The sequence below is a fragment of the Toxotes jaculatrix genome, chromosome 2 (genome assembly GCF_017976425.1).
Source record: "Toxotes jaculatrix isolate fToxJac2 chromosome 2, fToxJac2.pri, whole genome shotgun sequence".
Taxonomy (NCBI): Eukaryota; Metazoa; Chordata; class Actinopteri; family Toxotidae; genus Toxotes; species Toxotes jaculatrix.
The window spans coordinates 19170581-19196128 of record NC_054395.1 but is presented as its reverse complement, the minus strand read 5'-3'; the positions used below and the strand labels follow the sequence as shown (position 1 = coordinate 19196128).

The window sequence follows — 25548 nt, the reverse complement described above, 5'->3', positions numbered from 1 at the left end:
CATCCCGCCAGTCATTATGGGCTATTGGATTTTCACCCAGAAGATGACAAAACAGCTTATTCTGGAGAATTCTACCAAAACAAATAACACGGGCAATCTTGTTTTCACACCAAAATCACACAGGCAAAAGAGCAAAATGTAGCCTCACATTTACACATACGGTCACACTGCCAGGCTCAGAGATACTGGCGAAGCACGGCCAACACAGAATCATCAATGATGAATGAGTGTGAGCGTGTGCACAGACGTGTGCGCGTGTTTGATCAGACGTGCAGAAGAGAGCGATCAACTGAACCAACGACAACCACGATGCATGGTTTGAATCAGGAGGTTGACGAGCAACATATGACACCGACACACAAGAAAATGCCATGGGTCAGTATGGTAGTTAGTTCACCCAAATTATGCCTTCACCTCGCAGAGATCAGAGACCAAAACGCACATGCACAAGAAATGCACATGAACACACACCAGGCCTCAACACAGCACAATACAGCAATGACCTCAAACCAGAATTTTTACCTTTTGCGCTTGGGGGAGCTAAAGAGAACAGATTAAGAAGGAGAGGAGGAGAGAAAGGGTCAATACGTTTGTGGATAAGTGTCAGAAAGCCTTCCAGTGTAGTTTCCACTGAATGGAGTTCCAGCACCAGTGGGTGCGATAAATCCACTGACACCGAGTTTGGCTGCAACTTTAAAAACAGCAAGAGAGTCAAGAGAGGAGAAGTTTATGGCTAGGAGGCTCACAGCAGAGGAAACAACACTTAAGTTGTCACTGTTGAGTCAGTGTTGAGTGCATGTTCTTTGACTGTGATAAATGGATGAGGATAATGAGGACAAAAATAAGCTGAGAAAGATAGAGAAAGGTAAAACATGAGGGATATGAAGAGGATTTCAGACAGGAAGAGTTCATTTTCATGTACTGTAGTGTTGATAGCCTGTGGGTATTTCTGCTGGAGGGCACTTTACTTTGTCTCCTTACATTTTTGAAGCTCTCTGTCTTTTAATCTATTTAGAAACAGCTGAGGACAAATGGCTGCTGTTCACCCTCTATGGCCAAACACAATAAATTGAACCAAAGAAGTGCACTGTGCATGCAGGAATACCACAGTATGCAGGTAGATTTTGTATTGCAGAGAATTCTATGGGCCTATAGGACTATCCTTTGGGATATTTTAGTGGTGATAATGTAATTTCCAGGGAACTATAAAGCATTCACAGGAGATTTAGCTAAGCATAAGATTATCTGATTAAAAAAAAAAAAAATTCTGGAAATAAATACGAATATGTGTCATTGTTCATTACCATAGCACTCAGTAGTCAGTTTATCAGGTGGCTCTAACTAAAACTAATGCAGTCAAATACAACAGTCCTGCGATAAATCCTACCTTCACGAAGGATATAATGTTTGGTTTTTATTGAAACTGTTTCAGATTGGTGCTGATTTGATTTTATGATTTGGAGGCTGCAGTTTGTGGTGTTGTTCTATTATACTGTAAAGCGATTTTTTTTATTATTTGGTCCACCTCATTTATATCAATGAGGGTAGGCTAAATAACAGAAACCACAGTCAGTATAATACAGAACCAAAACCAAAATGATCATAAAATAAAATCAACACCTCCCTAAAACAGTTTGAAAAGGTAGTTGCATTAGTTTTAGCTATGTGTGTCAAAGAGGCTGGAAACATTTAACGTGTGTCTGTGTGGGGTATGGTGCGAGGTTCCAAGATCAGAGACTAACTCACCAATGTTCTACTCACGCTACACAACTCCCAAACACACACAAGAGGCTCATTGACTTAATAGTTCCATCTGCTGCACAAACGCACTTTCACACATTCACAGTCTGAGACATACAAAGGCAAAACACACTGTCAACCCTCTATTTCCGTTTCATTACTACTATTCTCCACTGGACTATTCACTTCATCATGAAAATGCAAACGTATTTCTTGAACACACGATGAAACAAAGGGCATAATGGATTAAGTTTTCTTGAGTCCAACAGCGTGTGAGAGGTGGTATAGTCAACTCACAGTGCTATCAATGTAGGCCTCGGTCCACACCGTGTCGTGCTCCCGGTCGATCACCTTGGGACGACTCAGCACGTGGAGATACTCCATCACATTCTCTTGTACATCTGCCAATGTGGAAATCTGAGTGAAGTAGCCTGTGGGGCAGAGGGAGGAAGACGAAGAGAGAAAAGATAATGAATCATTTAACTCAGATGCTTGCCAGCAAGGGAGTGTGAACAGGTTCAGTCTCCTCTTTCACTATGCTGCCCCAAAACAGAGATCAGAAGTAGAGTTTCTATGTCTCCAACACTGTTTCACACAGCAAGTGTCACATCCAATATCAGCTTGGCCATTTAATCTTTTCCAAGCCATTGCTCCCATTTTACTTACCTTGGTACTAAAGCAGAGAAATTATATCTAGAATACAGTAAGGTAGGCAGCAGCTATTTGCTTGATGAAGCAGACGGAAACCTGGATGAAGAATTCCCTGCAGTGATGTACAAGTGAGTGCGAGCCAGCATGGGTTTGTGAATGGGTAAGTGGTATGTAAATGTAACAGAAAAACGATCTCAGTTAAACCAAATGTGATGCCATTTCCTACGATGGTAATGCTGCCATTATGATGCTAATGTGCATGTGCAGGAGGGAATATACTGTTTCCTCAGCGGGGGGGGGGGGGGGGGGGGGCAGAAAGGGACAGAGGAAGAGAGGGGATCAGGACAACAGTAAGACAGAGAGAGAGGACGAAAAGTGACAGAGAGAAGAAGGGAAAAGAGAGAGACCACCACATTTCCACCCATCCGTAAAAACAGCAAACTGCTTCCATCACCGTGAGGCAGTCAAGGAGAAAATCATAGCTGGAGGAAATAGATTTTGGGGTCATCGTTCCCAGCAACGACCTTTACTCCACAGGGAGAAAAGAGCCAGAGTCTAGACACAATATACAGATCGATGATGGATGCCATGTATCCCACCCCCCAAATAACTAAGGAGAAGATCTGCCACTGATAATCTAATTTTAAATCTGCAACCACAGGAAAGAAAAAAACACTTTAAAAGCTAAAGTTTCATACACGAACACTGGACGCATCAAAACTACATGATTACAGTCACCATAGCAACAGGAATGGACTTGACTCTGAACTTGACCTGGAAGTGAACTCTTCAGTATGTCTCGTTCTGTATTCTTCTGTACTTACACTTGCTATTTTGAGTGCATAAGTCACACTGACAAGTCACAATCACACTGACAACTGTAGCACATAACGCTCAAAAGTCACTGTAAAACGCTGGACACTTCTCACCCGGAATGGTCACCATCTTGGCTATGTAGCGGAAGGGGCAGGAACCATTAAATTATTTTCAAACTTGTGAAAATGGCAATTACAAAGGACACATACAACTTTTGATAAAGGTTTGTTTATTAGATAAGTTTGATGTAGGGGTTATGCTGCACAACAAGAGTCTACGGGCTGCGTTGATCACAAAAAGAATACGTAAATCAAGGTACCAGTACGTTTTCTGTGGCATAATTCCCACGTCAAATGAAACAGGGAGCAAATAAAAGCACATTCCTTTTTGAGTCGAGTGAGCAAACAAACTGGCAGATATATTGCTGGGTGATGCAAACATCGCGGGCAAATTTTGCACTCTGCATTTCCGGTAGGTGTGCAAAATTCACTCACTAAGTACATACTGTACACAGTATATTACATGGAAGTGCAGTACGAGATGAGACAGAGTGCTCGACAGATTCCTTCTTTTCATCCTTAGAGACATTCAGATCCAGCTATTATTCCACCAGACAGTGCAATGACAACACACACATACAGACTTACATCACACACAAAGCAAGCTGCCTCAGTCTAACTGCATCATTCATCACAGCGGTGAGTGAAGAATGACTACTCCCACTGGAAGGCTGGGGGCGTCCTTCGGGCTGAGCCACCAGGGCCAGTGAGATGAGCTGTGCAGGGGAAAAAATGAATGCTCCCTGCTTTCAGTGACATGGTACACCTGTTGTACATGCAGGACAGGACAGCCTCAGCATGGTCTGATCAGGACGAAGGCATTAATATATCTTTGAAGGACCTTGGCTTGGGCGACATGTAAGCAAAAATACACAACAAGGTGTCCTGTTACATGAAAATAACGGATGAGGTAGAGGTGAAAAATCTCATGATGTGAGGCAGAGCTAACCTGCACTACAAAAGTAAGTGGACACCCTTGCACACACCCATATGACCATATGTAACAACAAAATCACATAGATTCTGGTCGGCGTGTTTTGTTACAGAACACATACTGTAAAAACTCCTGCTCAAATTTGGCTTAAATGGTACTGCTTTGATTTTAAAGTTTAATTAAGCCAAATTCTAAGCGCCCCCCCCACTTCAACAGTGACATAATAGCCAAGACTCTGAGGTATATTTTATACTTGGATCCACAACTTGGAAGTACAAAAGAGCATTCTATATGGACTGGGGTGTCCACATACTTTTTGTCATACATCGCATGTTTGATATGTGTATGTTTAACATAGAAAATCCATTGATGGCATACACTGTATTCTATAAACATACAGACAGCCTGAGGGCACATTAGAGGGAGAAAAGAGGAGAGTTGCATATGGCTGAAGACGCAACTCTTTTTCTTGAGACTGTGATGGACAATGAATGATAATCCTGGTCCCAGAATCTATTTGTAAACCTAAATGAACTGAAACCAAGCAAAGTGCACATCAAGGCCTGCAGGACTCCATTGCTACGACAGATTTCCAACAGTTGGATTCCAGAGAGGCCATGTATGAGGTGAGATACAATGGAGCCTTCCTTCAACAAAAGCACGTTCATGCTAGCTAACCTGAATCACAGGATGGTGTAAGTCCTAATTCCGGTAACCCCCCCCCCTCACTTTTTTGAATGTACTGTGATTATATACATGGCCTCTCTGGTATGCAATTGATGGAAATCTGTCGTAGTGATGGGGAACTTTAATCCCTGTGTGCAGTTTTGGCTAAGGCCTGTATCCTTTTCTTGTTCACTTGCAACAAAAGGTATTTCTCATATGTATGGTCTGTTAGTAGGTGGTACAGCCATAAGGCTTTGTGGTAAACTTAAAAAAAATTACCAGTACTACCTGTGCCATGACACTTAACATTTCCAGAATACTCTCTGCTCCACTCAGAGGCCATAGGGAGATTTTTGACACCGCTGCCTTCAGTGACAAGGCAGACAAGGTAAAGCTTTTTCACCTGAAAAGCTACTTACAGTAAAATAAAATGAGGAAATGAAACCAAATTTTCCGCTGTAGTTTGGATAGAGATGTTGTACCTAGGGAGTTGAGAGAAGACTGCTCTACACAGCTCCTGGAGGCTAGAGAGGATGTCACTGTCACAAGCCTGACTCATCATCCGGCATACAAACACACACGCACTTATGTAGCACGACACACACACACAGGCCTCATCATCACCACTAACACCCTCAAACTGACTGGATGAGTTCTCTGGTATCACTTCCAAGCAAAACCGTGGATGTCCTTGTCCTCTTATCTACACACACACACACACACACACACACACACACACACACACACACACACACACACACACACAGTTAAAAATGCACGCACACCCCTTGTGTGACCTATGGCATGCCTGTCTTATCTATAGCAGCCTGAGGAAATGGAGCCAGACTGTCTCTGTCACCCACCTCCCAGCTAAATATAGAACCTGAAGGAAAGTGCTCTACACACTGAGACAACCATGACCACACACAAAGCATCTGAAAAGTGGTGTATCACCAAGATAGTTTGGACTTTAGGTTTAGAGGAAGATGTAATGTGACATATCTGGTCTGTGCAACTGGAACCAGCTGCCTGCTGTCACATACACATGCTAATACTGATGAGCGCTGACAAACACATGTCTATGCAACTAGATGCACGCACACAGACACACATGCCAAACACCCCAAACAAAACCTCAGCTCCATAATGCATTCGTTTTTCCGCCTGGCTGACAGCAACGTAGAGCAACTTTCCACTGCAAAAACGGATTATACAGTAGAGCAATCTATGCATGTGTTGTAAGATCCCACCTTTGTTAGCACATGCCATCCATTTCAGATTATCCGCGAAGGCCGACTCTCGACCAATCAGGTAAGGGAATATGCGGACCTGTAGAGAAAAAGCAGATAGCTTCCGTCAGTCACTTTAATCGCACTTTGATAGGCCCCACCACACCACCATATGGAAGATAACACTCAAAGTCAGGCAGAAGCCTCATTCTTTATCTGCTTTTTTTTTATTAGCAGGTCTTTTCTCCTTGATTATGGACTCAAAAGTTTTAACATTCGTGTTTCAGATTTTATTTAAAGTTCAAATAATTCAAATCATTTTTATCAGCTCAAGAAACTAAACAATTAAGGATTAACAGATACAGGTTTTTAAATAAGATAAGTGTTTCCAGAATCTGTAATTAGAATGAATACAAATGATAAACCATGAAGTAAATATTTTGAGTTGAAAAAGCCAAACTCAACCTTCATGTGCTCAATTCTGAGAATCCTCTAAACTCTCTCCTGCCAAACCCATTTTTGCCCAGCAGTGCTCAGTTGGATCTAGCAGCAGGTGTAGTTGGCAGGTGTGTTTATATATATGTGTGTGTACGTGTGTGTGTGTGTGTGAAGAGCAGGTTGCCAGATTGGACCAGATGCAAGCCTCTGGGGGCACAGCTGCCATAGCTCCCGTGCCTGCATTTTTCACTGCCTCCCTTCACCCTGACAGCATGTGTCTGTGTTTGTGTGTATGAATGTATGTATGTATGTGCAAGCACATGTGTCTAGATGTGGGCATGTGTTTGTCTATCTGTATGTGTATCTTAATTTGGGATGACTTGAGTAATGAGTAATACTCTCGTTCAAATTATATTTATTTCATTGTTATTGCTGTGTGTCACAGATGAACACCTTTTAAATCCAATAGTGATTATAACTGCTTTAGCAAGCAAAGATATAAACCACAGACAGCTAATTCTAGGCTCTCATTTTCTAGAATGGATATTGTTGCTCTATTGTTAACTGTAATGAGTTTCACTGTGAATAAGTGCAGTTGTCAAACTGTCATTTTTAAGCAGCCCTAGTAATCTAGACCATAATCATCCTCTATTCATACAAACCTCAGCCATCTGAATGACATTGTGACAGGAAAACACAACACAGCCAGCTTGATCATAACTGCTCCACGGTTAAGAGGTGCCACAGTGGGATTTTCTGGTTGTAGTTATGTGTTTTCCTTCACTGGTAGCCAAGATGGGAGAAAAACTACAGCAGGCTGGTTATTAAATATGGAAGAGGTTTACAGCTGAGTTAAGTACAGCGGAGATAAAAACTAAGCAGGGGTTCTAGCTCTGGCATGCAATCTTCAACCTACTTCACTGAACAAATTTTATATGGGCAGGAAAAAATACACATGTATGCAAGAATAAAAATGCACAGATATATAAGAAAACACATCTGTACATATCTTTGTACGCACAGATACACTCTCATGTAACTAGAGTAACACATACTTAGGCGAGTTTCAGGCACAAGTTTTTAAACACGAGTTTCCAAGTGTGCAAAAATACATTTGTTCACACTCCTACATTATGTATTTAGCACTTAACTCAATAATTTATCCAGTTCTTCCATGTAAACATTCAAACAAACGTTTAAAGGCTGTAAGCATGTCTGTAAGGCTACATGTGTTTTAATGTCCAGAACACACCATCGCAACTCGCACTGTTACAAAGCCACAGGCTAATTGTTCAGATGTTACTGGCCTCATGCAATATGTAGCATAGTCTAGGACAGGGGTCGACAACCTTAAATACTCAAAGAGCCATTTGGACCGTCTCCCACAGAAAACAAAACACCTGGAGCCACAAAACCCTTTTGACATCTAAAATGGGGATAACACTGCATATATCGTTTTTGTTTTGTTTGTTTGTTTTTTACCTGTATGCTATGTATAAAAAAAACTAGTGAGTTGCAGTTATGAAATCGGTGAACTGCGAAATTTTGAACGTCTTTTTGAAAAAAGACGCTTGGTTGATGCTTACTTTCAAATAAAATACTCAATGTCTATTATATGAAATAAAAACTATCCACCTGCCGTCTGCTTCTGTGTCCCGCCATCACTTATCGCGTGTACTGGAACGTGCACTCAGCTGTCAACCTGAAAATGTTGCCGCCGGATGTCGCACATCGGCGGTTGTGACGCATATTTTGAGCGACAAAAAATTAAAAACGTTTTATTTTAATGTTACAAGATCACCATAATCTAATCAAATTTGGAACTACATTTATAAAACGAACGAACTAAAATAAAAATACATTTAAATGAAATACTCATTATTTATTTTCCAAAGTCACAGGGAGCTACAGCGGAGGGATGAAAGAGCCACATGCGGCTCTGGAGCCGTGGGTTGCCGACCCCTGGTCTAGGACCAGACAGCCCTACTGCTGGTTATAAAACCACAGCTGATTTCAGTGGATATGGATAAGTAAATGTGTTTTGGACAAACAGATGTACGTATTGTAATAATGTAACTGCGTCTAAATGTTGTAATAAAATAAATTCTAGGACCAAGCCATTGTATTTTATGGAATTGGAGTGTGGAGTGGAAATGGAGTGTAGTGTTTTTTTTCCCTTAGATGTTTTGCTTTGTACAAATCCCATTCCCAATTTGGAAATAACATGCACATTTTGTAATTATGGCACAGAATTAATGGCAGAAATTATGTTTGGTTCATCTCTGATTGTCCGATACACTTAATGGGCAAAGCTTGGCTTGTGCAAAACAAAAAACACAAAATTATGTTCTCAACTCAACTCTAAAATTATTTTGCTAGCAGCACCTGTTAGCAAGCCTTTTAAATTCAGTTGTTACTACATTAGTGGTCCAAGATATTCAAACTTTAAGACATTAAAAACTCAAAAGACCCTGATAACCTTGTGTCACAGTTTGTGCCAAGTTAGCACAAGTCATCTTTTTCATCTATCTTTTGCCTCTAATGAAATTCCTTATCGTGAAATCTGCTTTTGTTTCTGTATTACAAAAAACTGGTGACCAAACACTTCTAAATGATTACAAGCCCAATTCTAATCAGTCTTGCTCAAGGTTCGGGAATTGGTAATTTCTAATCACTTTCTAAGTTTTTACTCTAATACAATTTTATCTGATTATGAATCCAGTATTTAGGAGAGCAGACCGAGATTTGTGTAAGAGAGAGTTTTAAAGTTACCTGGTCTCAAGGTGGTCAGTACCCTTTTGGTGAGTTTGCTAGTCTAAGAGTCTGTTTGCACAGACAGGCACTGCTTAGGTGAAATGGCCTAGTGGTGGATTACCAGGTTGAGCCAGTGACTCTCACGTGGAAGAGGCAGATGTTGCACATGGGGAACCTCTCAAAACTTAAAATTGGGAGCCAGGGCCACATGCAGACTGTGTCATATGGACGCTCTGTCTCTGTCTCTTAGGGCTCATGGTATCAGTCTAGGCCTTTCTGTGCCAAGTGTTGCTGTGCCTCTCATCTGTGGGACTGAGCCTGCACTGCTGCAGTGTAACCTCTGGGGACTTACAGTTGGCCCTTTACTGGTGGGACAACAGAAACAATATTGGCAGAGGATATAGGGGGCCTCAAGATACACAGTGTATTGAGGTGGCAACAGATATAGTATGGGCCACACACACCCTTGCCTATATGCACAAATATGCATAGACCTTCATTTTCAGGGTCAACTCATGCCGGTAAGGACAGTCAGGACACAGGATCTTTCATCAACTGGCTGCGCTGTCTAAGCCCCCACCATCAGCACTGGCCTCTGCAGCAATTTTGGTGCAGCAGCAACTGTCTCAATTGCAAATCACAAGAGTCACTCTGCCCCAGAAAGACTTTTTAACAATGCAGACATATTTTATTGAGCACCACACACACTCATTCAGAAACAAACCCTCAAATGATTACAGTTGTCAAAGACAGACAATCTCTCAGCAGATCAGTGGTCTGGGGAGGTCACAGTCCAGGAGTCTACACTCTCAGGTGGTTGAAGAAATTTAGTGCCACTACAGACTGGAAATGGACAATTTTATTAAGTGAAGAGTGCCACCTCCACTGCTCTAATCAATGCCATATGTTCCTCGCTGTTCTTACTGTATTATAAGAAAATTCCCAATTTACAACCATCGATCATTGCAAATATTCAGGGTGTACAGAAGGGTGCTGTTATGCTAACATTAAAATTTTTCCTTATGTTCCCGATCTTCATCGCAAAGTGTTTGATATTTCTGAACTGTAAAATTTCTCCCACTCTCATACCAGTGTGATTAAGGATTGCCTTTTTAATGACCTTCAAAAGAAAAACAATACACACATAACTGGTGTTGGGTTTGGTTAGATTTGGATCCTCTTTAGCCAAAGGTAGATGCAGAGTGCAGGGCATAATATTAAAATTGCATTTTGGTCACACACAGAAACAAATGCACAAATATAACTGGTTCCCTTTGGTTCATTATTCTGTAGATGAGGACGAACTTCCTGGACAAATTTGGATCCGCTCGCTCAGACCACATTTGAAAGTGGTCATATAAGCTTGCTTTGGCCACGACATGTGAAAAGTCCATATTACAAGTGAGTCAAATACATTGGGCGATTTGGTTTGCCTGGAACATGCCAAGGAATAGACCATTAAACACCATTAAAAACAACATGGAAAAACCATGATCTCACGTCAGAACAGGGCCTGAGATTATGGCTCACATATGTTTAGATGCACTTATGTGGATGTGCAAATATGCCCATGTTTATGTGTTGTGTGTAGATGGATACACAGGTGTGGGCACATTCTTGTAGACAGGTAGGCATGTGTGAATTTGTGGATGAGAGTATAGGAGTGAGTCTTTTGTTGAAGAATGTTTGGTACTTTTATCTCTTGATTTAACTCAAAGAAATGATTGATCACACACACACACGCACAAAATATCAGAGAGCAAAGTCAGGTATGTTCTTAAACAAACCAGCAGGGTCTTTGAGAAAATTTTAGTTCGTTGTTTAGTTTTTTATGCAGAGTTTTTTTTAATGATTTTGAGGTCATGCTACAAAAAGTTAAGATAAGTGCAAAATAGCTTTTAAAACATTCTTTATCTACAAAAGGCTGATATCTGAAAATTATGACAGTATCTCTCTAAAAATAATCACTTGTGTAACATGAAAGAAAAACTCATTATAGAATGTATTTGAAGTTTTCCAGTGCTTAAGACTTCTCATCAGTAGATTCTGTTTTTCATGGCAATGTTTTCTTTATGATTCTACAATATTTTCCTCTATAGCTTTTTGGAATAAATGCTGTCTGCATACAGATATATAGCATTCCGATTTTCCTGTGCATGCCTCTATACGCAGTGTGATGCTATACACTGGTGAAGCTGTAAGGCTGGTTGGATGGAAGCCATTAAAAACCAGCAGCAGAGGGAGGGAGAGAGAGAGAGACAGAGACAGGAGAGAGTGACAGAGACTGAAGACTTCTATTATCAGCGGGGCTTCTTCTAAATGGAAGTATCTAGCAGCCTTGTCCCCTCTCTGTTCACTGCTGTACAGCCTTGAGGCAGGAGTGGTGGTGGTGGTGGGGTGCAACCATTCCAGACACACACAAACACATGGGAATATAAGTGCATTTGGAAAATATTAATGCATTGTATTGTATTAATGCATATGAACATGTGTTCAGACACAATGTGAAAATTAGCTAATAATGTCTCCTAACACAGACACCAGATTCCACAACTGACTCCCACACACAAAAATGTGTGTGTACATTCCCATTCACATTCTCTGCAGGAACATTTCTTGTCGAGGCTGTTGAAAGATGTAACTGAGGCAATGAAAGTTTGCACTGTGTTTACATATATACAGTATGTGTTGGTGTATGCATGTATCTTTGCCTTTCGTACTCCCCTCCACCTTTTAAGGGTGAAGACCCTTTGGGCTTTCTTTTACAGAAGAAAATGGCCTAAGAATGAGCCTATTTCTTCCCCTCCATCTCCTCTCTCCCTCTCTCCTCCCATTTCATTTCATGGCCTGTCAGAAGAGCACCACAATTACCTTGCAGGACAGAAGAGAGACAGCTCAGACCTCAGAGACAGGGCCATACTTAACTCTGTTTTAAAGCCTTCTGAAAGTACCCCATACTGGGCACGTTCAATACTTTCTGCTTGTCAAAAACTTTATCGAACAACTCAGCCAAGTACTAACATGTGGCAAAAACATGCTCTGAAACACAACCACAGAACAGAACTGTATTCTATGTGCGAAACACTGACACACTTTTTGTTTGGTGATCCTGCTTGTGAGAATTGCAGTATGCCTCTAGAAACTATATTTCTGATGTAGTTACAATAATTGTACATAACTTGTTATAAATGTCCTAGCCCTAGAAAAAATCACTCATGCTATTTCTTGATGTATTTGAAAGAGACTTTAACTTGATTCCTCTGTCATCCCTTTAAAACTATGTCAAATGGACTTACTTCCTAATTCCACATTTTCTCACAGCGAGTTTAAAAAGTCATTCATAGCCACAGGAGCACATGAATCCACTGCTCTCCAGAGCTCACCCTTCAGTGGAATACACGGTCTCAGGTCGATGAAGTTGTGAACAAGGCATTATAATAGGAAATTGAGCTCAGCTGACCTCACTATACAACGGTCCAGGAACACAATTGCAGAGAATAATGTGATGTGTGTGTCTGTGTGTTTAATACACTACCTTCCTCTCTGGCCAGTTATACTTGGCAAAGATGGCATCATATGTGTCCACTGCCCCATCTGTCACCAACATAATGGCTTGGCTACACTCACTACCCCTCCCAGTCTCGTTGAACTGGAGACAGAGATAGAGAGGGAAGGTTACTGCAGGTGTACAAAATAAAAAAAACAAAGCTCTCTCTCTCTTCAATCCAAATAGAAACATAACTAGTTTAAAAATTGACTTTTTTTCAGTCACTTTCATCTAGTTGCTTCCCATTTGAGAATATCTTTACATGACTCACCTGTACGTCATGGAAGCTGTGTAGCAGCAAACTAAAAGAATAATAATAGTATGTCTTCTCCTGTATACATACATGCCCACAAACTACAAGTACCATGAGATTGCATTATTATGTTAAGATTACAGAGAGGAGTCATTAAGCAGGATGGAGACATCTGTCATTGCAGTGTGTACCTTAGATAGATACATGTTGTTAAAATATGAGAATTTAGAAAGGGATGGTAAATGTGCGTGTCTGTGTGTCTATGTGCATGTGTGTTTGATTAATTGCTTGTTCGTAATGAGGAGATGTCGAACCAGTCATCTGAGTCATCAAGTGTCTTGTTTACTTGGTTTTCGCATGATTCTGTTGATCTAGCTATTAATTACAGTGAGCTAATTAATTTTGTGCATGAAACTGTTTGTCTTCTGTGTGTGCGTGTGGGTGATCATGCATGAGTGTGTTACTTACGTCACTGAGAAGATTGAAGGCCTCAGTCAGAGCTATGTCTAACATACCAATGCCTTGGGCAAACAGCTTGTCGAGATGCTCTCGGAAATGCTGGGAAAATAAAGTTTGGGGAGAAGCCGTTACAATCACGGTGACGAGAGGAGAGAACATGAGCACTGAAAAAAACAGAGGGTGACAGAATTAGAGGTCACTAGCAATTTTTACTGAGAAAAAAAGATACAAAGAGCGGATAGCTACAGTAAAAGGATAAAAATGGAAATGATTTCATTTTCATAACACAGGGAAACACAATATTTTACCGAACTTTATTTACTATAATTTATGTGCGAACCAAGATTGTACCAATGGTCCGATAGGCTCTTTAACATGGCCCTGAGCCAACTTCTGCAGCAAACTGCCACATTATCTCACGGTGAAATGTCACATCCTGATCGAAAGAACTAAAATGTGCAGTTTCCCCTCCATCTCCTTTCATCTGACTACCATTCATTCTACTGTAAGCATACATATGTGCATGTGTATGGTTGTCTTCATAGGTTTCATTGTGCCACAAAGGGCACATTATTTCTCCGGAAATTAATGATGAGTTCAATATTGCAACCTAACAGGTCTCATGAGTATGTCTCATTATTTATAAGAGCCTTCCACACATACACACACACTCACGCACACAGCACAATCTATTAATAGCTATTTAGATCCAGTCATTGGCAACTGCTTTCAAAAACCATTACCTACGGAGGTTAGCAACCCTCACACACACTTCTATACTACTGGTGGTAACAGAGGCATTATATAGAACATATTCTCTGTCTCTCACTTTTTAGGATCTAGAAACACCACAGACATAGGCGCCACCTACATCACCATCCTCTCATCGTCTCCCATCTTTCTCTTTCTTTACTTTTGCTCTCTCCACAGTAATTTCCTCCAGTCTTCTGCTCCTTACTGAGGAGAAGAGAAAAGCCTCCCAACAGACAGTAGGAGGCCAAAGCAGCGTAAGCAGGGCTTGCTTACTTGGGTACAAAAGACGCACACAAGCATAAGCACGAGTAACACACAAATAAATATGTGCACAAAAACAACCTTCAGCGTCCCTGACAACAGCCCCATATGGCAAAAAGAACCTTTCCTTTGATGTGGATAAAAGGGTTAATCAGTTCCAACAAAAGGCTGTACCCTGAAGCACAGCAAACTTTACCTATTGTGTGTTTATGTGTGTGTGTGTGTGCGTGTGTTAGTGTGTCTGTGTGAGTGTGTGTGTGTTAAGATCGAAGTGATTTGTCTCAGCACAGCGGGCTATGTTCAATCCCTGGCACAGCAGTGTACTAAAGTGGCAGATTCAGAAAGTGTGTGCGCATGCATTGCTGAATGTGCCCAACCGTTTGTGCTGCACCACAAGGCTCTGAAACATACAGTACATTGGACCTCAAACTCTTCAATGCTGCAGACACATTTTATACTCAAAAATGATCACAGCATTCAGCTTAATGAAGCCTGGCTACAGGGACATAATAAGGAATGAACAAAAATATCTTATATTGCAGCTTGCAGAAGTCTTAGAAGTTATTTATCTCAACATAGAGGCAGGTGCAATTCTGATAAATGCATGGAAAAGAGAGGCAGAAAAAGAGTTGGGTTTGCTGAGCAAAAACAGTCACTACTATGTGGTGATGTGAGTAGATTAAGGCTATTTCAACAATAATACAAGTATTGTGTGATCAAATTTGATGTCAAACCTATAGTTCAGCATCATAGTAGTAAAATAATTCAGTGGATAGAAAGAATCAGCCATGGTTCTGCTGGTATTGGTTGACAGTTAATCTTAAAGTCAGATTCACACCCCGTTGCTGCATCCATTCAAAAATGTTCTGCCGGACTGGATTTGGAAACTTGAAGGTAGAAAGATGTTTCACACACCTCAGCTGCATTTCAGAGGACTGCTCTGAATTTAAGCACAGCAACTGTTATATAGAGATAATGTTACAAATCATGAGTGTTTCCCTTTAAGGGTCTAAATATTGGGCTGGAATTACTGCATATGTGAGTAACAATCAGACAGGGTGGATTTCACTTCCTCAGATTTCTGTTGACAAGTCTAATTAGTCAAATAACTAGTCATAGTAATATACCCTCATGAATGTGTGTCCAATAGAAGCCTGACAACAGGTATTTTTGACCCAGTTGAAGTTTGGGCGTGAAATAACAAATTTTGGAAAGACAGATCAGTAAGTTTAAGTCTCCAGTGTGACAGTCACTTTCTGCCCCCAGCTGAAGTAAAAGACATTAGCCTTATCTACTAGTGCAGACTGCCTTCTCCTCTTAGCTGGCTGACTCACACTACATTAAACTACCATCTGGAATTAAACACGTAACGCTAATCCATATGCATAAGTGTACACTCATTTAGAAATAAACAGAAACTCACTTAAACGCCAACAGGGACACATGCACAGATAGGAACACACACATAATTCTACCGTACTTGTACGTGGTACATGGAAAGTAGTCCATGCATTTGCTAGTAAACAGCTGCGTCCCGAAGATTTGACCTGGACTAATAGAGGTTAGCAATTGAATTTTTAAATGGAATTTCAAAGAATTTGGAAGAGATGGAATTTTTAGTGGGCACCTGGAGACAGAGCCTATATTGTAGAAACGATAGTAGAGCAGAGACTCATAATTGTGCAACAGTAATACGGAGGAGGCAAGGATTATTACATGTGCCATCTTGATGAAAATGTCCCGTATGAACAGTCCAATTAGTATATACAGTCAAACAAAAAGTTTCCCCAAACCACATTATGTGGAAATACTAATGCAGCTCGCTTCTTCAGGAAAATCCAAACCATAACTTTAAAGAGAAGTCCACCAAATTACTATTGCACTCCTTTGATATTCTCAGACTCATTCCATGCATTGTTCTTCTTTGTCAACAGGTGCACATGCAGCACAGCATGTGAAAGCTGAGAGCCTTATCTTTTCAGTGATATAAACATTTACAAGATACAACAACAACTGTAGGTACAACTAAACCACCATTATTACAAAAACATCAAAGTAATAATGTCGACCCTTATTGTTTTTATTTTTCCTCTACGCACCCTGCGGTTCCAACACGCATAGTAACAACAACAAAAATGATCTTGTTTTGTCCGGAAATGTCCAAAGAAAAATACAGTCAAAAACATATATATTTTTTTTTTATATACACATATATAAGTCCATAAATGATCAAAAGTTGCAATCGGATCATTCCAGTTCGAAAATATATCCCACTATTTCTCCTTCGTTTCTTCATTTTGTCACCTTTGTTTTGTGTTGAAAGTTGACAGGCATTTTTGGCAAATTTGGAAGGAGCAGGCAACAGAGCACTGGTGAGCTCACTTTTACAAACCTGTAATCCTCAGCCCCAACCAACAGTGCCTCAAGTTACATCACTTAAGGCAACTAACAGACTTCCAACAGTCGTCTTAGGAGCCATAAAAGACCCCCCCCCCCCCCCCCCCCCCGGACCTGTAAACAGACGTTGATGTGTAAAATCAGCCTAGGTCCCCTTTAAAGATACCAATCACCCAGCTCAGTCCCTACTCCCTCTCCTGCCTTCTGGAAAACATTATCAGAGAATCACCACTCCACTGCTCACAGACAGTTTCTTTCTGCAAGCAGTCTGATTAACAGGTCATGCACACTCCCACCACTTCAATACTCATACTTACTATATACTCATAAATATACTGTGCTCTACCTCAGTCTAAGCAGCTAAGTCAGTGACATCTTTTCATAGAAATGTGTGCATACGTCCCTTATTTGTGGAAAATTTTATTTACTTTATATTTGACATTATTTGTTGACATTTTTATGTTGTATTGCGTATTTTAATTTTTGTGGGTGCCTTAGTACAAACATTTAATTGTCTTGATTATTGTGGTTGCTGTATAGACAACGATAAAGTTGAACCTAACCATGTTTTTTTTTCCATCAAGGAACCCTGAGCCTGGCCAGGCCACTAAAATTCATCAGTGATTTCCAAACGACTATAAAATGAGAAAACAATAGGAGACAAAGAAAGAAAGACTCACATCTTTGTTGGTGACGTCTGCTTGGACCAGAGTTCCATTGAGGCACGGCTCCACATAATGTAATTCCTCATTGTACTGGAAGAGTACAAAAGGACTCATTAAAGCAAAAATAGTAATGACTTTAAATGTGCTGTATATATAGAAATATTCAATGTGATAAAAATACAAAATGTGAAGATGTCAGAAGCTTCACTCATCTTGATGAAAAGCACACACGTGCTCACATCGCACACACGGTACAGTACACAATGTACTCAGTGCCTGCCATTCTGTGATAATACTCACCATTTAATGCATGAGTATGAATTAGACTTCAAAGGCCATGAAAGAGAATGGAAGTGCATTTTTCTAAAGCCAGTAATTTTGCCCTAATCTTTGTAGGTATAAATGCATCTGTTGTTCATCTTGCTGTCTTTATGTGTGTATGTGTATATATGTATATGTATTGCAGCATGACAAAAACTCTCACTGCAGATATTTAAGACAAAATCCACAACAACTTTTACACAACTCTGAGTCTTAAAGTAAAAGTAGCACAAATAAAAAGACGACAGAAGAAACAGTTGAGTCAAAATGACACATCCTTTTAAAGAGTTTGGGGAAAAACAATATGTTTTTGCCTGATTGTCTAAATCCTCTTTTTCTCTGTTTTTCAAAAGAATAATTTTCAAAATAACATGATTAGGATATCAAATGATAATGAAGACTTTGTTCTGTGGAGAAAGAGAATGGAGGCTGGCAAAGTGACTAACGACGTTCTGATGTGAAACAGCATCAGACACACACATGTGCAAGTGCATGGTGATGCACACACATACACACTCATGGAGTTTCATCAGAATGAGATGTGATAACAATGGTTTGGGTGCCTGAGGCGGGATCCAATCACAACTGTCTCTTTTGCAATTCAAATCTTCATTCAGCTGACTGCTAATTGGTTGTGAGCGTGACAGAAGAGAAAGCTGATTCGTTCCAGCATTTCCTCTGATCTGAGGAACAGCGGATGTGGACTTATGTGTTTGTGTGTGTGTAACTAACTGAGTCTAAAAAACACAGAGGTTAAGTAGTAGTTTAAGTTGTTTACAGCTGTGTGCACATCTGTGTGGACTTACAGCGATGATGTTGAAAAAGTCGTCGTCTCCAAGAGTGTCCAGTATGGAGGAGACAGTCTGTCTGGCAATGGTCAGCCTGAGGCCTTTCATGCTGCCACTGACATCCACCAGGATCACCACATCTTTTGGAGAGGTGGCAGCCTGGATGTACCACTTCCGGTTACGACAGTCAAAAGCTATGACCCCGTGTTCATCTGGCTTCCATTTGATTCCTTGAAGAGCGTCACACATGAAAGACAAACGAATTGCGATAATGCTGGAGTTGTATAATTTGGATGGAAGGAAAACAAATAGAAACTGAAAAAAAGTGGCCAGGAAATTTGTTCTTTGAGCCCTAAAGGCTCTCTGCCAAAACACACTGCTTTTTCTGTCACAACAAATCTTTTTCTAAAACATTCATCATCTGCTTTTAAAACTACCTCTTCCCTTGTGGTTTTTTTTACAGATTTGGTTTATCCACATTACAAAAATACACATTTCTCACTTACGTTCAGTGATATCTAGCCATATAGCTAGAGATCTGAGATTTCTGCTGGTACCCCAGTACAGTGAATGTATCTGTATTGCTCAAAGCACTAAAGGATTCAACAGCAATATTTCCTTCTAAAAACTGTCTGGAAATGTCCAAATTACATTGAAATATCAACAGATCACACTGTTAACTGTTTTCATTTAGACCATTTCTGCAGTAGACAGAAAATATGGTTGTTGCCTATCTGTTGGGGTCTGTTGATCTGACAAGTTTTCACTAATTCCATTCAATATGCTACTTTTCTTAATTATGCTACTTTGGTTCTTATTCTTTCCACCTCACCTGAAAATCTTAATTTTATCCCATCTTCCTCACTCACTCTCTATCTCTACAAACTCTCTCACCTGTCTGTCTTTACCCCCCTCTTTCTTCTTCTGTGTACTCCTCTCCCCCTCCTCCAGTCTCTAGCTGTCAGTCTTTTAAGATTCCCACACACCCCTCACTCTGCTTTAGGGAGACAGCAACTTAATTACAAACACACATACACACACACCCACTACCTGACACCTATCCACCCTCACAGACACACACACACACTTACCTGGGTACTGCCTGAAAAAGCCTTTGGCACTGCCAAAGTACTGCCATATGAGCGATGGGTCTCTCTCAAAGTTATCCACAAACACTTTATTCAAGGCCTCTGACCAGTATACTCCGTTGACAATTGCAGAGTCTAAGGAATAAAAGGGAAAAATGCAGGGACAAAGACAAGCGTGGAGAGGAGAGAAGAGCACTATTTAAGTGGAAAGGTTGACACTGTTTTTACAGTCCAGGAGGTTGGAACAGATATTCTCTAGTGCCTTCTCATCCAGCCATATAATATCTCATACTGCACCTTCACAGATCACTATCAGGACCTATTCATTTCACAGAGATTCAAGCAAGTGCTAGCAGAAAAACAAAGTGAAAAGAGGGGAACAGAGAAAAAGTATTAAAGAGACAACAGAGAATAGGAATAGGAGAGACTGTAGACTGTAGAAATCTATGAAAAGTATTAACAGAGCTAAAACACAATAACTGCACCTCTGTAGTTACTCTGTGCAGTTACTGCAATCTGGCTTTGTATTTGCTGTTCAGGCTGTAGTAACCTCACTGTAGTAGTATCTGGGCTGTAATTGCTGTCACACTTAAAGCACTTCCAGAGATAGCTAGCCAATGAGACAGCTAAAGAGAGAAATCTACATCAAGTGAACGCTATCTGGTAAGATAGTCATGGCTAGTGCACTGGCATCTTGGTAATTCAGTTCATTATTCCACATACCTAAATGGAGGAGCCATTTAAGCTTTAAGTTCTAAATTAATTCAATTTACTGTGGTTAACAATAAGGTATCTTTACTTCAATCATATATAAATTATTAAATTATGCATGCAAAACACCTAGCAAAACAGAGACACTATATTTAATTTCAGTGTACTGCAAATGGACAAAATAAAGCATATTTTCTTAGACAAACTTTTTTAAATGGACAAGAAACTTGAAATAATCCATTTCTCTGGTAGATACTGCAGTTTTCTAGGATTCCACTTGGATTCCATGGATCCATTATCCAAATATTATGCGGGTTCTAGTGCAATTATTTTTTGAGGTAAAATAATCCTCCTGAAAAGGTAGAGTATATTTTATGTTACACAATGTTCCAGCCAGCCATTTTATTTTAACTTCACTGTTTCCGCTCTCTGTCATTGTAGGGCAATATTAATATTGGTGAATATGTAACATACAGAAAGTGTCTCTGTAAGTATGCCCATATGCTTCTGTACAATATTTGCTATAGATTTTGCTTATAATTCCATCCAAACTGATTGTAATGTATGGTGGAGCACATCCAATCCTTTGAGATTCTTTTATCAGTTTACAGGCTGAGAGAGAGGAATGAGTTTAACTGGTTAGCAACCAGACAGCCAAGCTTATTACAGCTACTTACTACCACAATTTTGCTTGGTTCAGAAGCGGGGAGGGGAAAAATGGAAGCAGAAAAGGATGAGCAAGCAGACAGACAGACAGACAGACAGACAGACACAATCGTACAGTAAGACAGATTTCACAAAAGCCTTTAGAGAGAGATAAAAACGGAAGGCAGACAGAAAGGCAGGCAGAAAATTACTAAGAGACAGACAGACAGACAAGTACCTAATGGACAGAGAGAAAGAAAAGCAGATAACAGATTTCCCATCATTTCCTATGCTGGCAACATTGTTATGCTGTCAACAGTCATGCCAATAAGCCATGATTGAATTAGTCTTCTGGAAGCTAGCAAACTGAAGCCCTCTCTTGATAGTAAACACCTATCCACCTCTATGGAGTGGAGGGGAGAGGAGGCTGGATTTGATCCAGGCTCCATTTACACAACAATACAGTCACTTCTGGTGCAGTTTGAGTGTCTATTACAATCTGGACTCGTCATGATGAGGGAGAAAATATGGGCTTTACTTCCCCCTAAGCTGTCATTTAAATTCATCTCAACTAATGCACTCCTTAATTCAATCTGATCAAAGAAGCTCCCACGATTCTATATATTCACGCGTGCACGTGTCCTCAGATTAAAAAGAACTGGGTAGGTTAGCCACTGCACCAGAGTGATCTAAGCTGAAATCAACTTCAATTTATTAGGTTACTTATGATGATTAGGCAGTAGGGTTTTAACAAGAGGAGGGAGGAAGCATGAGTGGAAACAGGAGAGAGGTGAGAAGCAAGGGGTGTGTGTGTGTGTGTACATGAGTGCATGTGCTCATATGGAGTGGCCAACATTTCTCCATCTCAGACAGTGTAAAGGTAGGTATATTGACATTAGAGTGTATCGACCTTCTGCAAATGTGTGCATGGCTTCACTGCATCCATGGTGCACGATCCTGTCATGTAGCCCCATAAAGTATGATGGTGGGAGCTGTGTTTTGGTTGCAATGTAAGTTTCGAAGATGGATGTTTGATGTGGAGCGTTCCTCCGCCGATTAATCTCTGGGGGCACAAAGCTTTCTGCTATCATGAACTCAACCTCCAATTCATCACTGCTGCCGCCAAACCATTTATGAAGTGTACAGGCTACAGCCAGCTCTTCAGCAGAATAAAGAATAGGTTCAGATGACAGTGATTGGCTAGCACGTGAAGAAAACACAGCCTTAGTTCAGTGATACCACTGGAGACTCCCAGTGCACCACCAAAAAAAGTAAGAGAGAAAAAAAAAAAACACAAATTGACCAGTAAAATATTATTTACTACGCTGGCCAATCAGATATACAGTATCCAAGCGCAGATTACTGGTAAATTAGCTTCTAACATTAATGGGGTAGTCCTACTTTTGCTACCAGGATAACTTTCCAGAGCTGTAGAATTTTGTATTACAATATTATAATTTGCATATATAATTTTTTTTGGCATCTGATAAGCATTTCACAAATCCACGAATGTATTGCTTAAACTGGACGTCCTGGATCACATTTCATCTTTTCACCTGCACCTGTAGCAAAACACACACACAATATAGCACCTTGCAATTTTTATTGCAGAAGCTATTTTCTGTCTCAACACCTGCTAACTTCTTGGCTGAAACCAAGTCATACACGTGAAAGTATTAATTACATGTCAGTGCAACAGCAGTGTGGTAATAAAAAAAAAACATTCGGATTCCTTGTTCACAACAGTAACAATGCTGTGCTAATAGATAAGCAAACTTTTGCAAATTAATTCCAGAGGAGAACAATTTCAGAAAGAATGTTTCCAAATGTTTTAAAGAATTGTTCATAAGCTGTTTCCTTGCCCCAAGCCAAGCCTCTCAGACTCCTTTTACAGAACAGTGAGTTTCCCCACCAATGAGCTCCCTGTAGTCCCAGCCAATACATCCATGTTATCACTGCCAGTGAACAAAGCCCGCAGATCTAAAACTCTGAAAGCAGTGTGCAAGTGTGTGTGTGTGTGTGCGTGTGTGGGAGAGCGTGTGCGATTCTACTCATTTGCCTGTGAATCAAATCAAAATTACTCTTCCTCTCCCAGTATCACTCCGCCAGCCTGCCAACCTCACTCTCCTAGCACTTTCATTCAATTCCTTTCCATTTCATTCAGTCTCCTCCTGTCACTCTCATTTGCTTTTCTCTTTTTTCTACCTAGCTGTAATTAATCTGTTGCTCAGACCTTCCATCAGTCTGACTTAACCTACTTTCTTTCTCATTTACTTTCTCCTCCTTTTCCTCCCTCTCTCTCTCCATATAATTTCTTTGCCTGTGGTAGCTGGGTTAAGCCGACATGACATTCACTCTGCCCACTGAGCATTGTATAAGGCCATGACTTCATTGCTTGGACTTGAGTGGATGGTAAATTAGCAGAATGTCTGATTATTTAACTGCAAATTAAGTCAGTGTGTGGTAGAGATGATCCAAAGTGTTACAGTTAATGAACTCAAATCCTCCTCCTGACACAGACGTATATCCATGTGCACCAGCACACATACTAACTGCTGTGCTGAGTTTTGTTCATTTTTAGACTGGGGCTTCAAATTAGTGGACAATTCAGCAAATAATAGACAACATTTCCAGAGAAGCTAAGATGTACATGATATTTTTATAATAACTGTGTTAAACTCAACCTTTTCTGCACACTTGTATTTTTGACACATTTATCCTAAATTTTAAGCGGTGAACATACCTTTGTTGTACATGTTGGTGGGTACCTGGACCACGCTGAGGCTTAGGTTGACTGACAGGTTGTTGAAGTGGTCATTGGGCTGCAGGATGAATTCTCCCCCGAGCTCTACACTTTTCCCCTCTTCATCTACCTCATTGATCAGCACTGCATTGAAGTATTCATACTGGAGATAAGAACAAAGAAACAGAGAGAAAGTGAGAGAGAGAGAAAGACAGAAACAGAGATAGAGACTGAGATGAGATTACACATAGAATTAAACACCTACAAAGTACTTTACTGAATAGTTCAATCAGAATCCTATATCTCAGTTTCAACATGTTAAAGTTGCTGAATCGTGTTATCACTGTATAGGATGACTGGGTCATTTTATTGCTGAGTCAGAGAGTAGTTTGCATACTGAGGTAACCTGAATCCCTGGATCATCCCATACGTGCATGTTGCTATGGCGGAAAGCTGCTGAGTTGACAAATCTCTGCTCGGTCTCCGCACACTCCCTTCCAAGCTAGATGCTGCATGTGGTGCTCTGCCTCCACTGTATTTTTAGTACTGCGCATACTGGGGAGACTATTAATAAATCATCGAGCTAGATAAATATAGAGCACATGGCTCCCTGCATCCCAAAGGCGCTGAAGTCTGAGATACCACAAAGGGGCACAGCCTACAAAGGCTATAGCCGGTGCAGAACAAAAGACGACAACAAGATAAAGATGCTCAAGCGATTGAGAAGAAAATTTGGCATTTTAGGCTAAAAACCCAAAGGCATGCAAATTTTTTTGTCTGTTCACATGTAAATGAACCACACATATATCTACAGTAAACTTAGACATCAAAATCATGTCAATACAAGCTGAAACCGGCAAAGCTGATCATGACTTAACAACATGTCATATCGACTGTATGTATGTTCATCTCTTGGATTTCAGTCGTAGAAAAACAGGCTCTTGTTGTGGTCACAGTGGATCACTGCAGAAGCACAGGTGCAGTACAGTCATATTTACTAACCTGGCCTATAAAACAGTTTGAGCCCATGTAAGAAGTAAGGACTGTGAGGAAACTTTCAAGTTATATGAGTGTGGCCCAAAACTCTTTTACTTTGATGACAACTGAAATTTGAACTAAATGTCAATTCACCACGACAACATAATGAAATGACAGTAAAATTATAATTATAATCTTCAACACATTTTCAGTTATATACATAGTGATGATAATAATATATGTGCTGTTAAGCAGTAGCTGATGGAGAACAACCTTTATTCTTCCCTAAATAAAAAATATCTTTTACTGCTCTCATTGTCTGTAGCAATGGCAGCAGCACCAGTTCAATTCCTACTGCAGGTGAACAGTGGTGATTACATGGCTAAAGGCCACAATGATTTCTCTTGTAATAGCCAAGAGAACAGGGTTTGAAAAGGGTCTCTGAAAAGAATGTATTGCTATTCTGAGGAGTCCACTACAAAGCCTCAGTACGCGTGTTATCATTCAGAGGGGGACAGACACTTTGGACTTTGATTTCTGAGGGATGAGTTGGGGGGGACTGAAAAGACAGCAGGTCGAAGTAAAGAGTGAATTTGTGCAGAGAATTCGGCATAGAGCACACATTTATACATCATCATACCTTGCCTATTCA

The 25548-nt window shown here is 40.4% G+C and overlaps 1 protein-coding gene across 1 annotated transcript in view; it reads right to left on the bottom strand.

Annotated features, from left to right (window-relative positions):
* cacna2d3a (calcium channel, voltage-dependent, alpha 2/delta subunit 3a) overlaps positions 1-25548 on the bottom strand; it is a 108875-nt gene that overhangs the window by 38914 nt on the left and 44413 nt on the right. The window contains exons 5-13 of the mRNA XM_041060289.1: positions 23919-24081; positions 19823-19954; positions 18750-18961; positions 17638-17712; positions 13556-13645; positions 12823-12936; positions 6117-6195; positions 2038-2171; positions 523-540 (exon numbers count right to left, since the gene is read on the bottom strand). Of these exons, the coding sequence (XP_040916223.1) occupies positions 523-540; positions 2038-2171; positions 6117-6195; positions 12823-12936; positions 13556-13645; positions 17638-17712; positions 18750-18961; positions 19823-19954; positions 23919-24081 (1017 nt within the window). The remainder of the gene's footprint in view (positions 1-522; positions 541-2037; positions 2172-6116; positions 6196-12822; positions 12937-13555; positions 13646-17637; positions 17713-18749; positions 18962-19822; positions 19955-23918; positions 24082-25548) is intronic.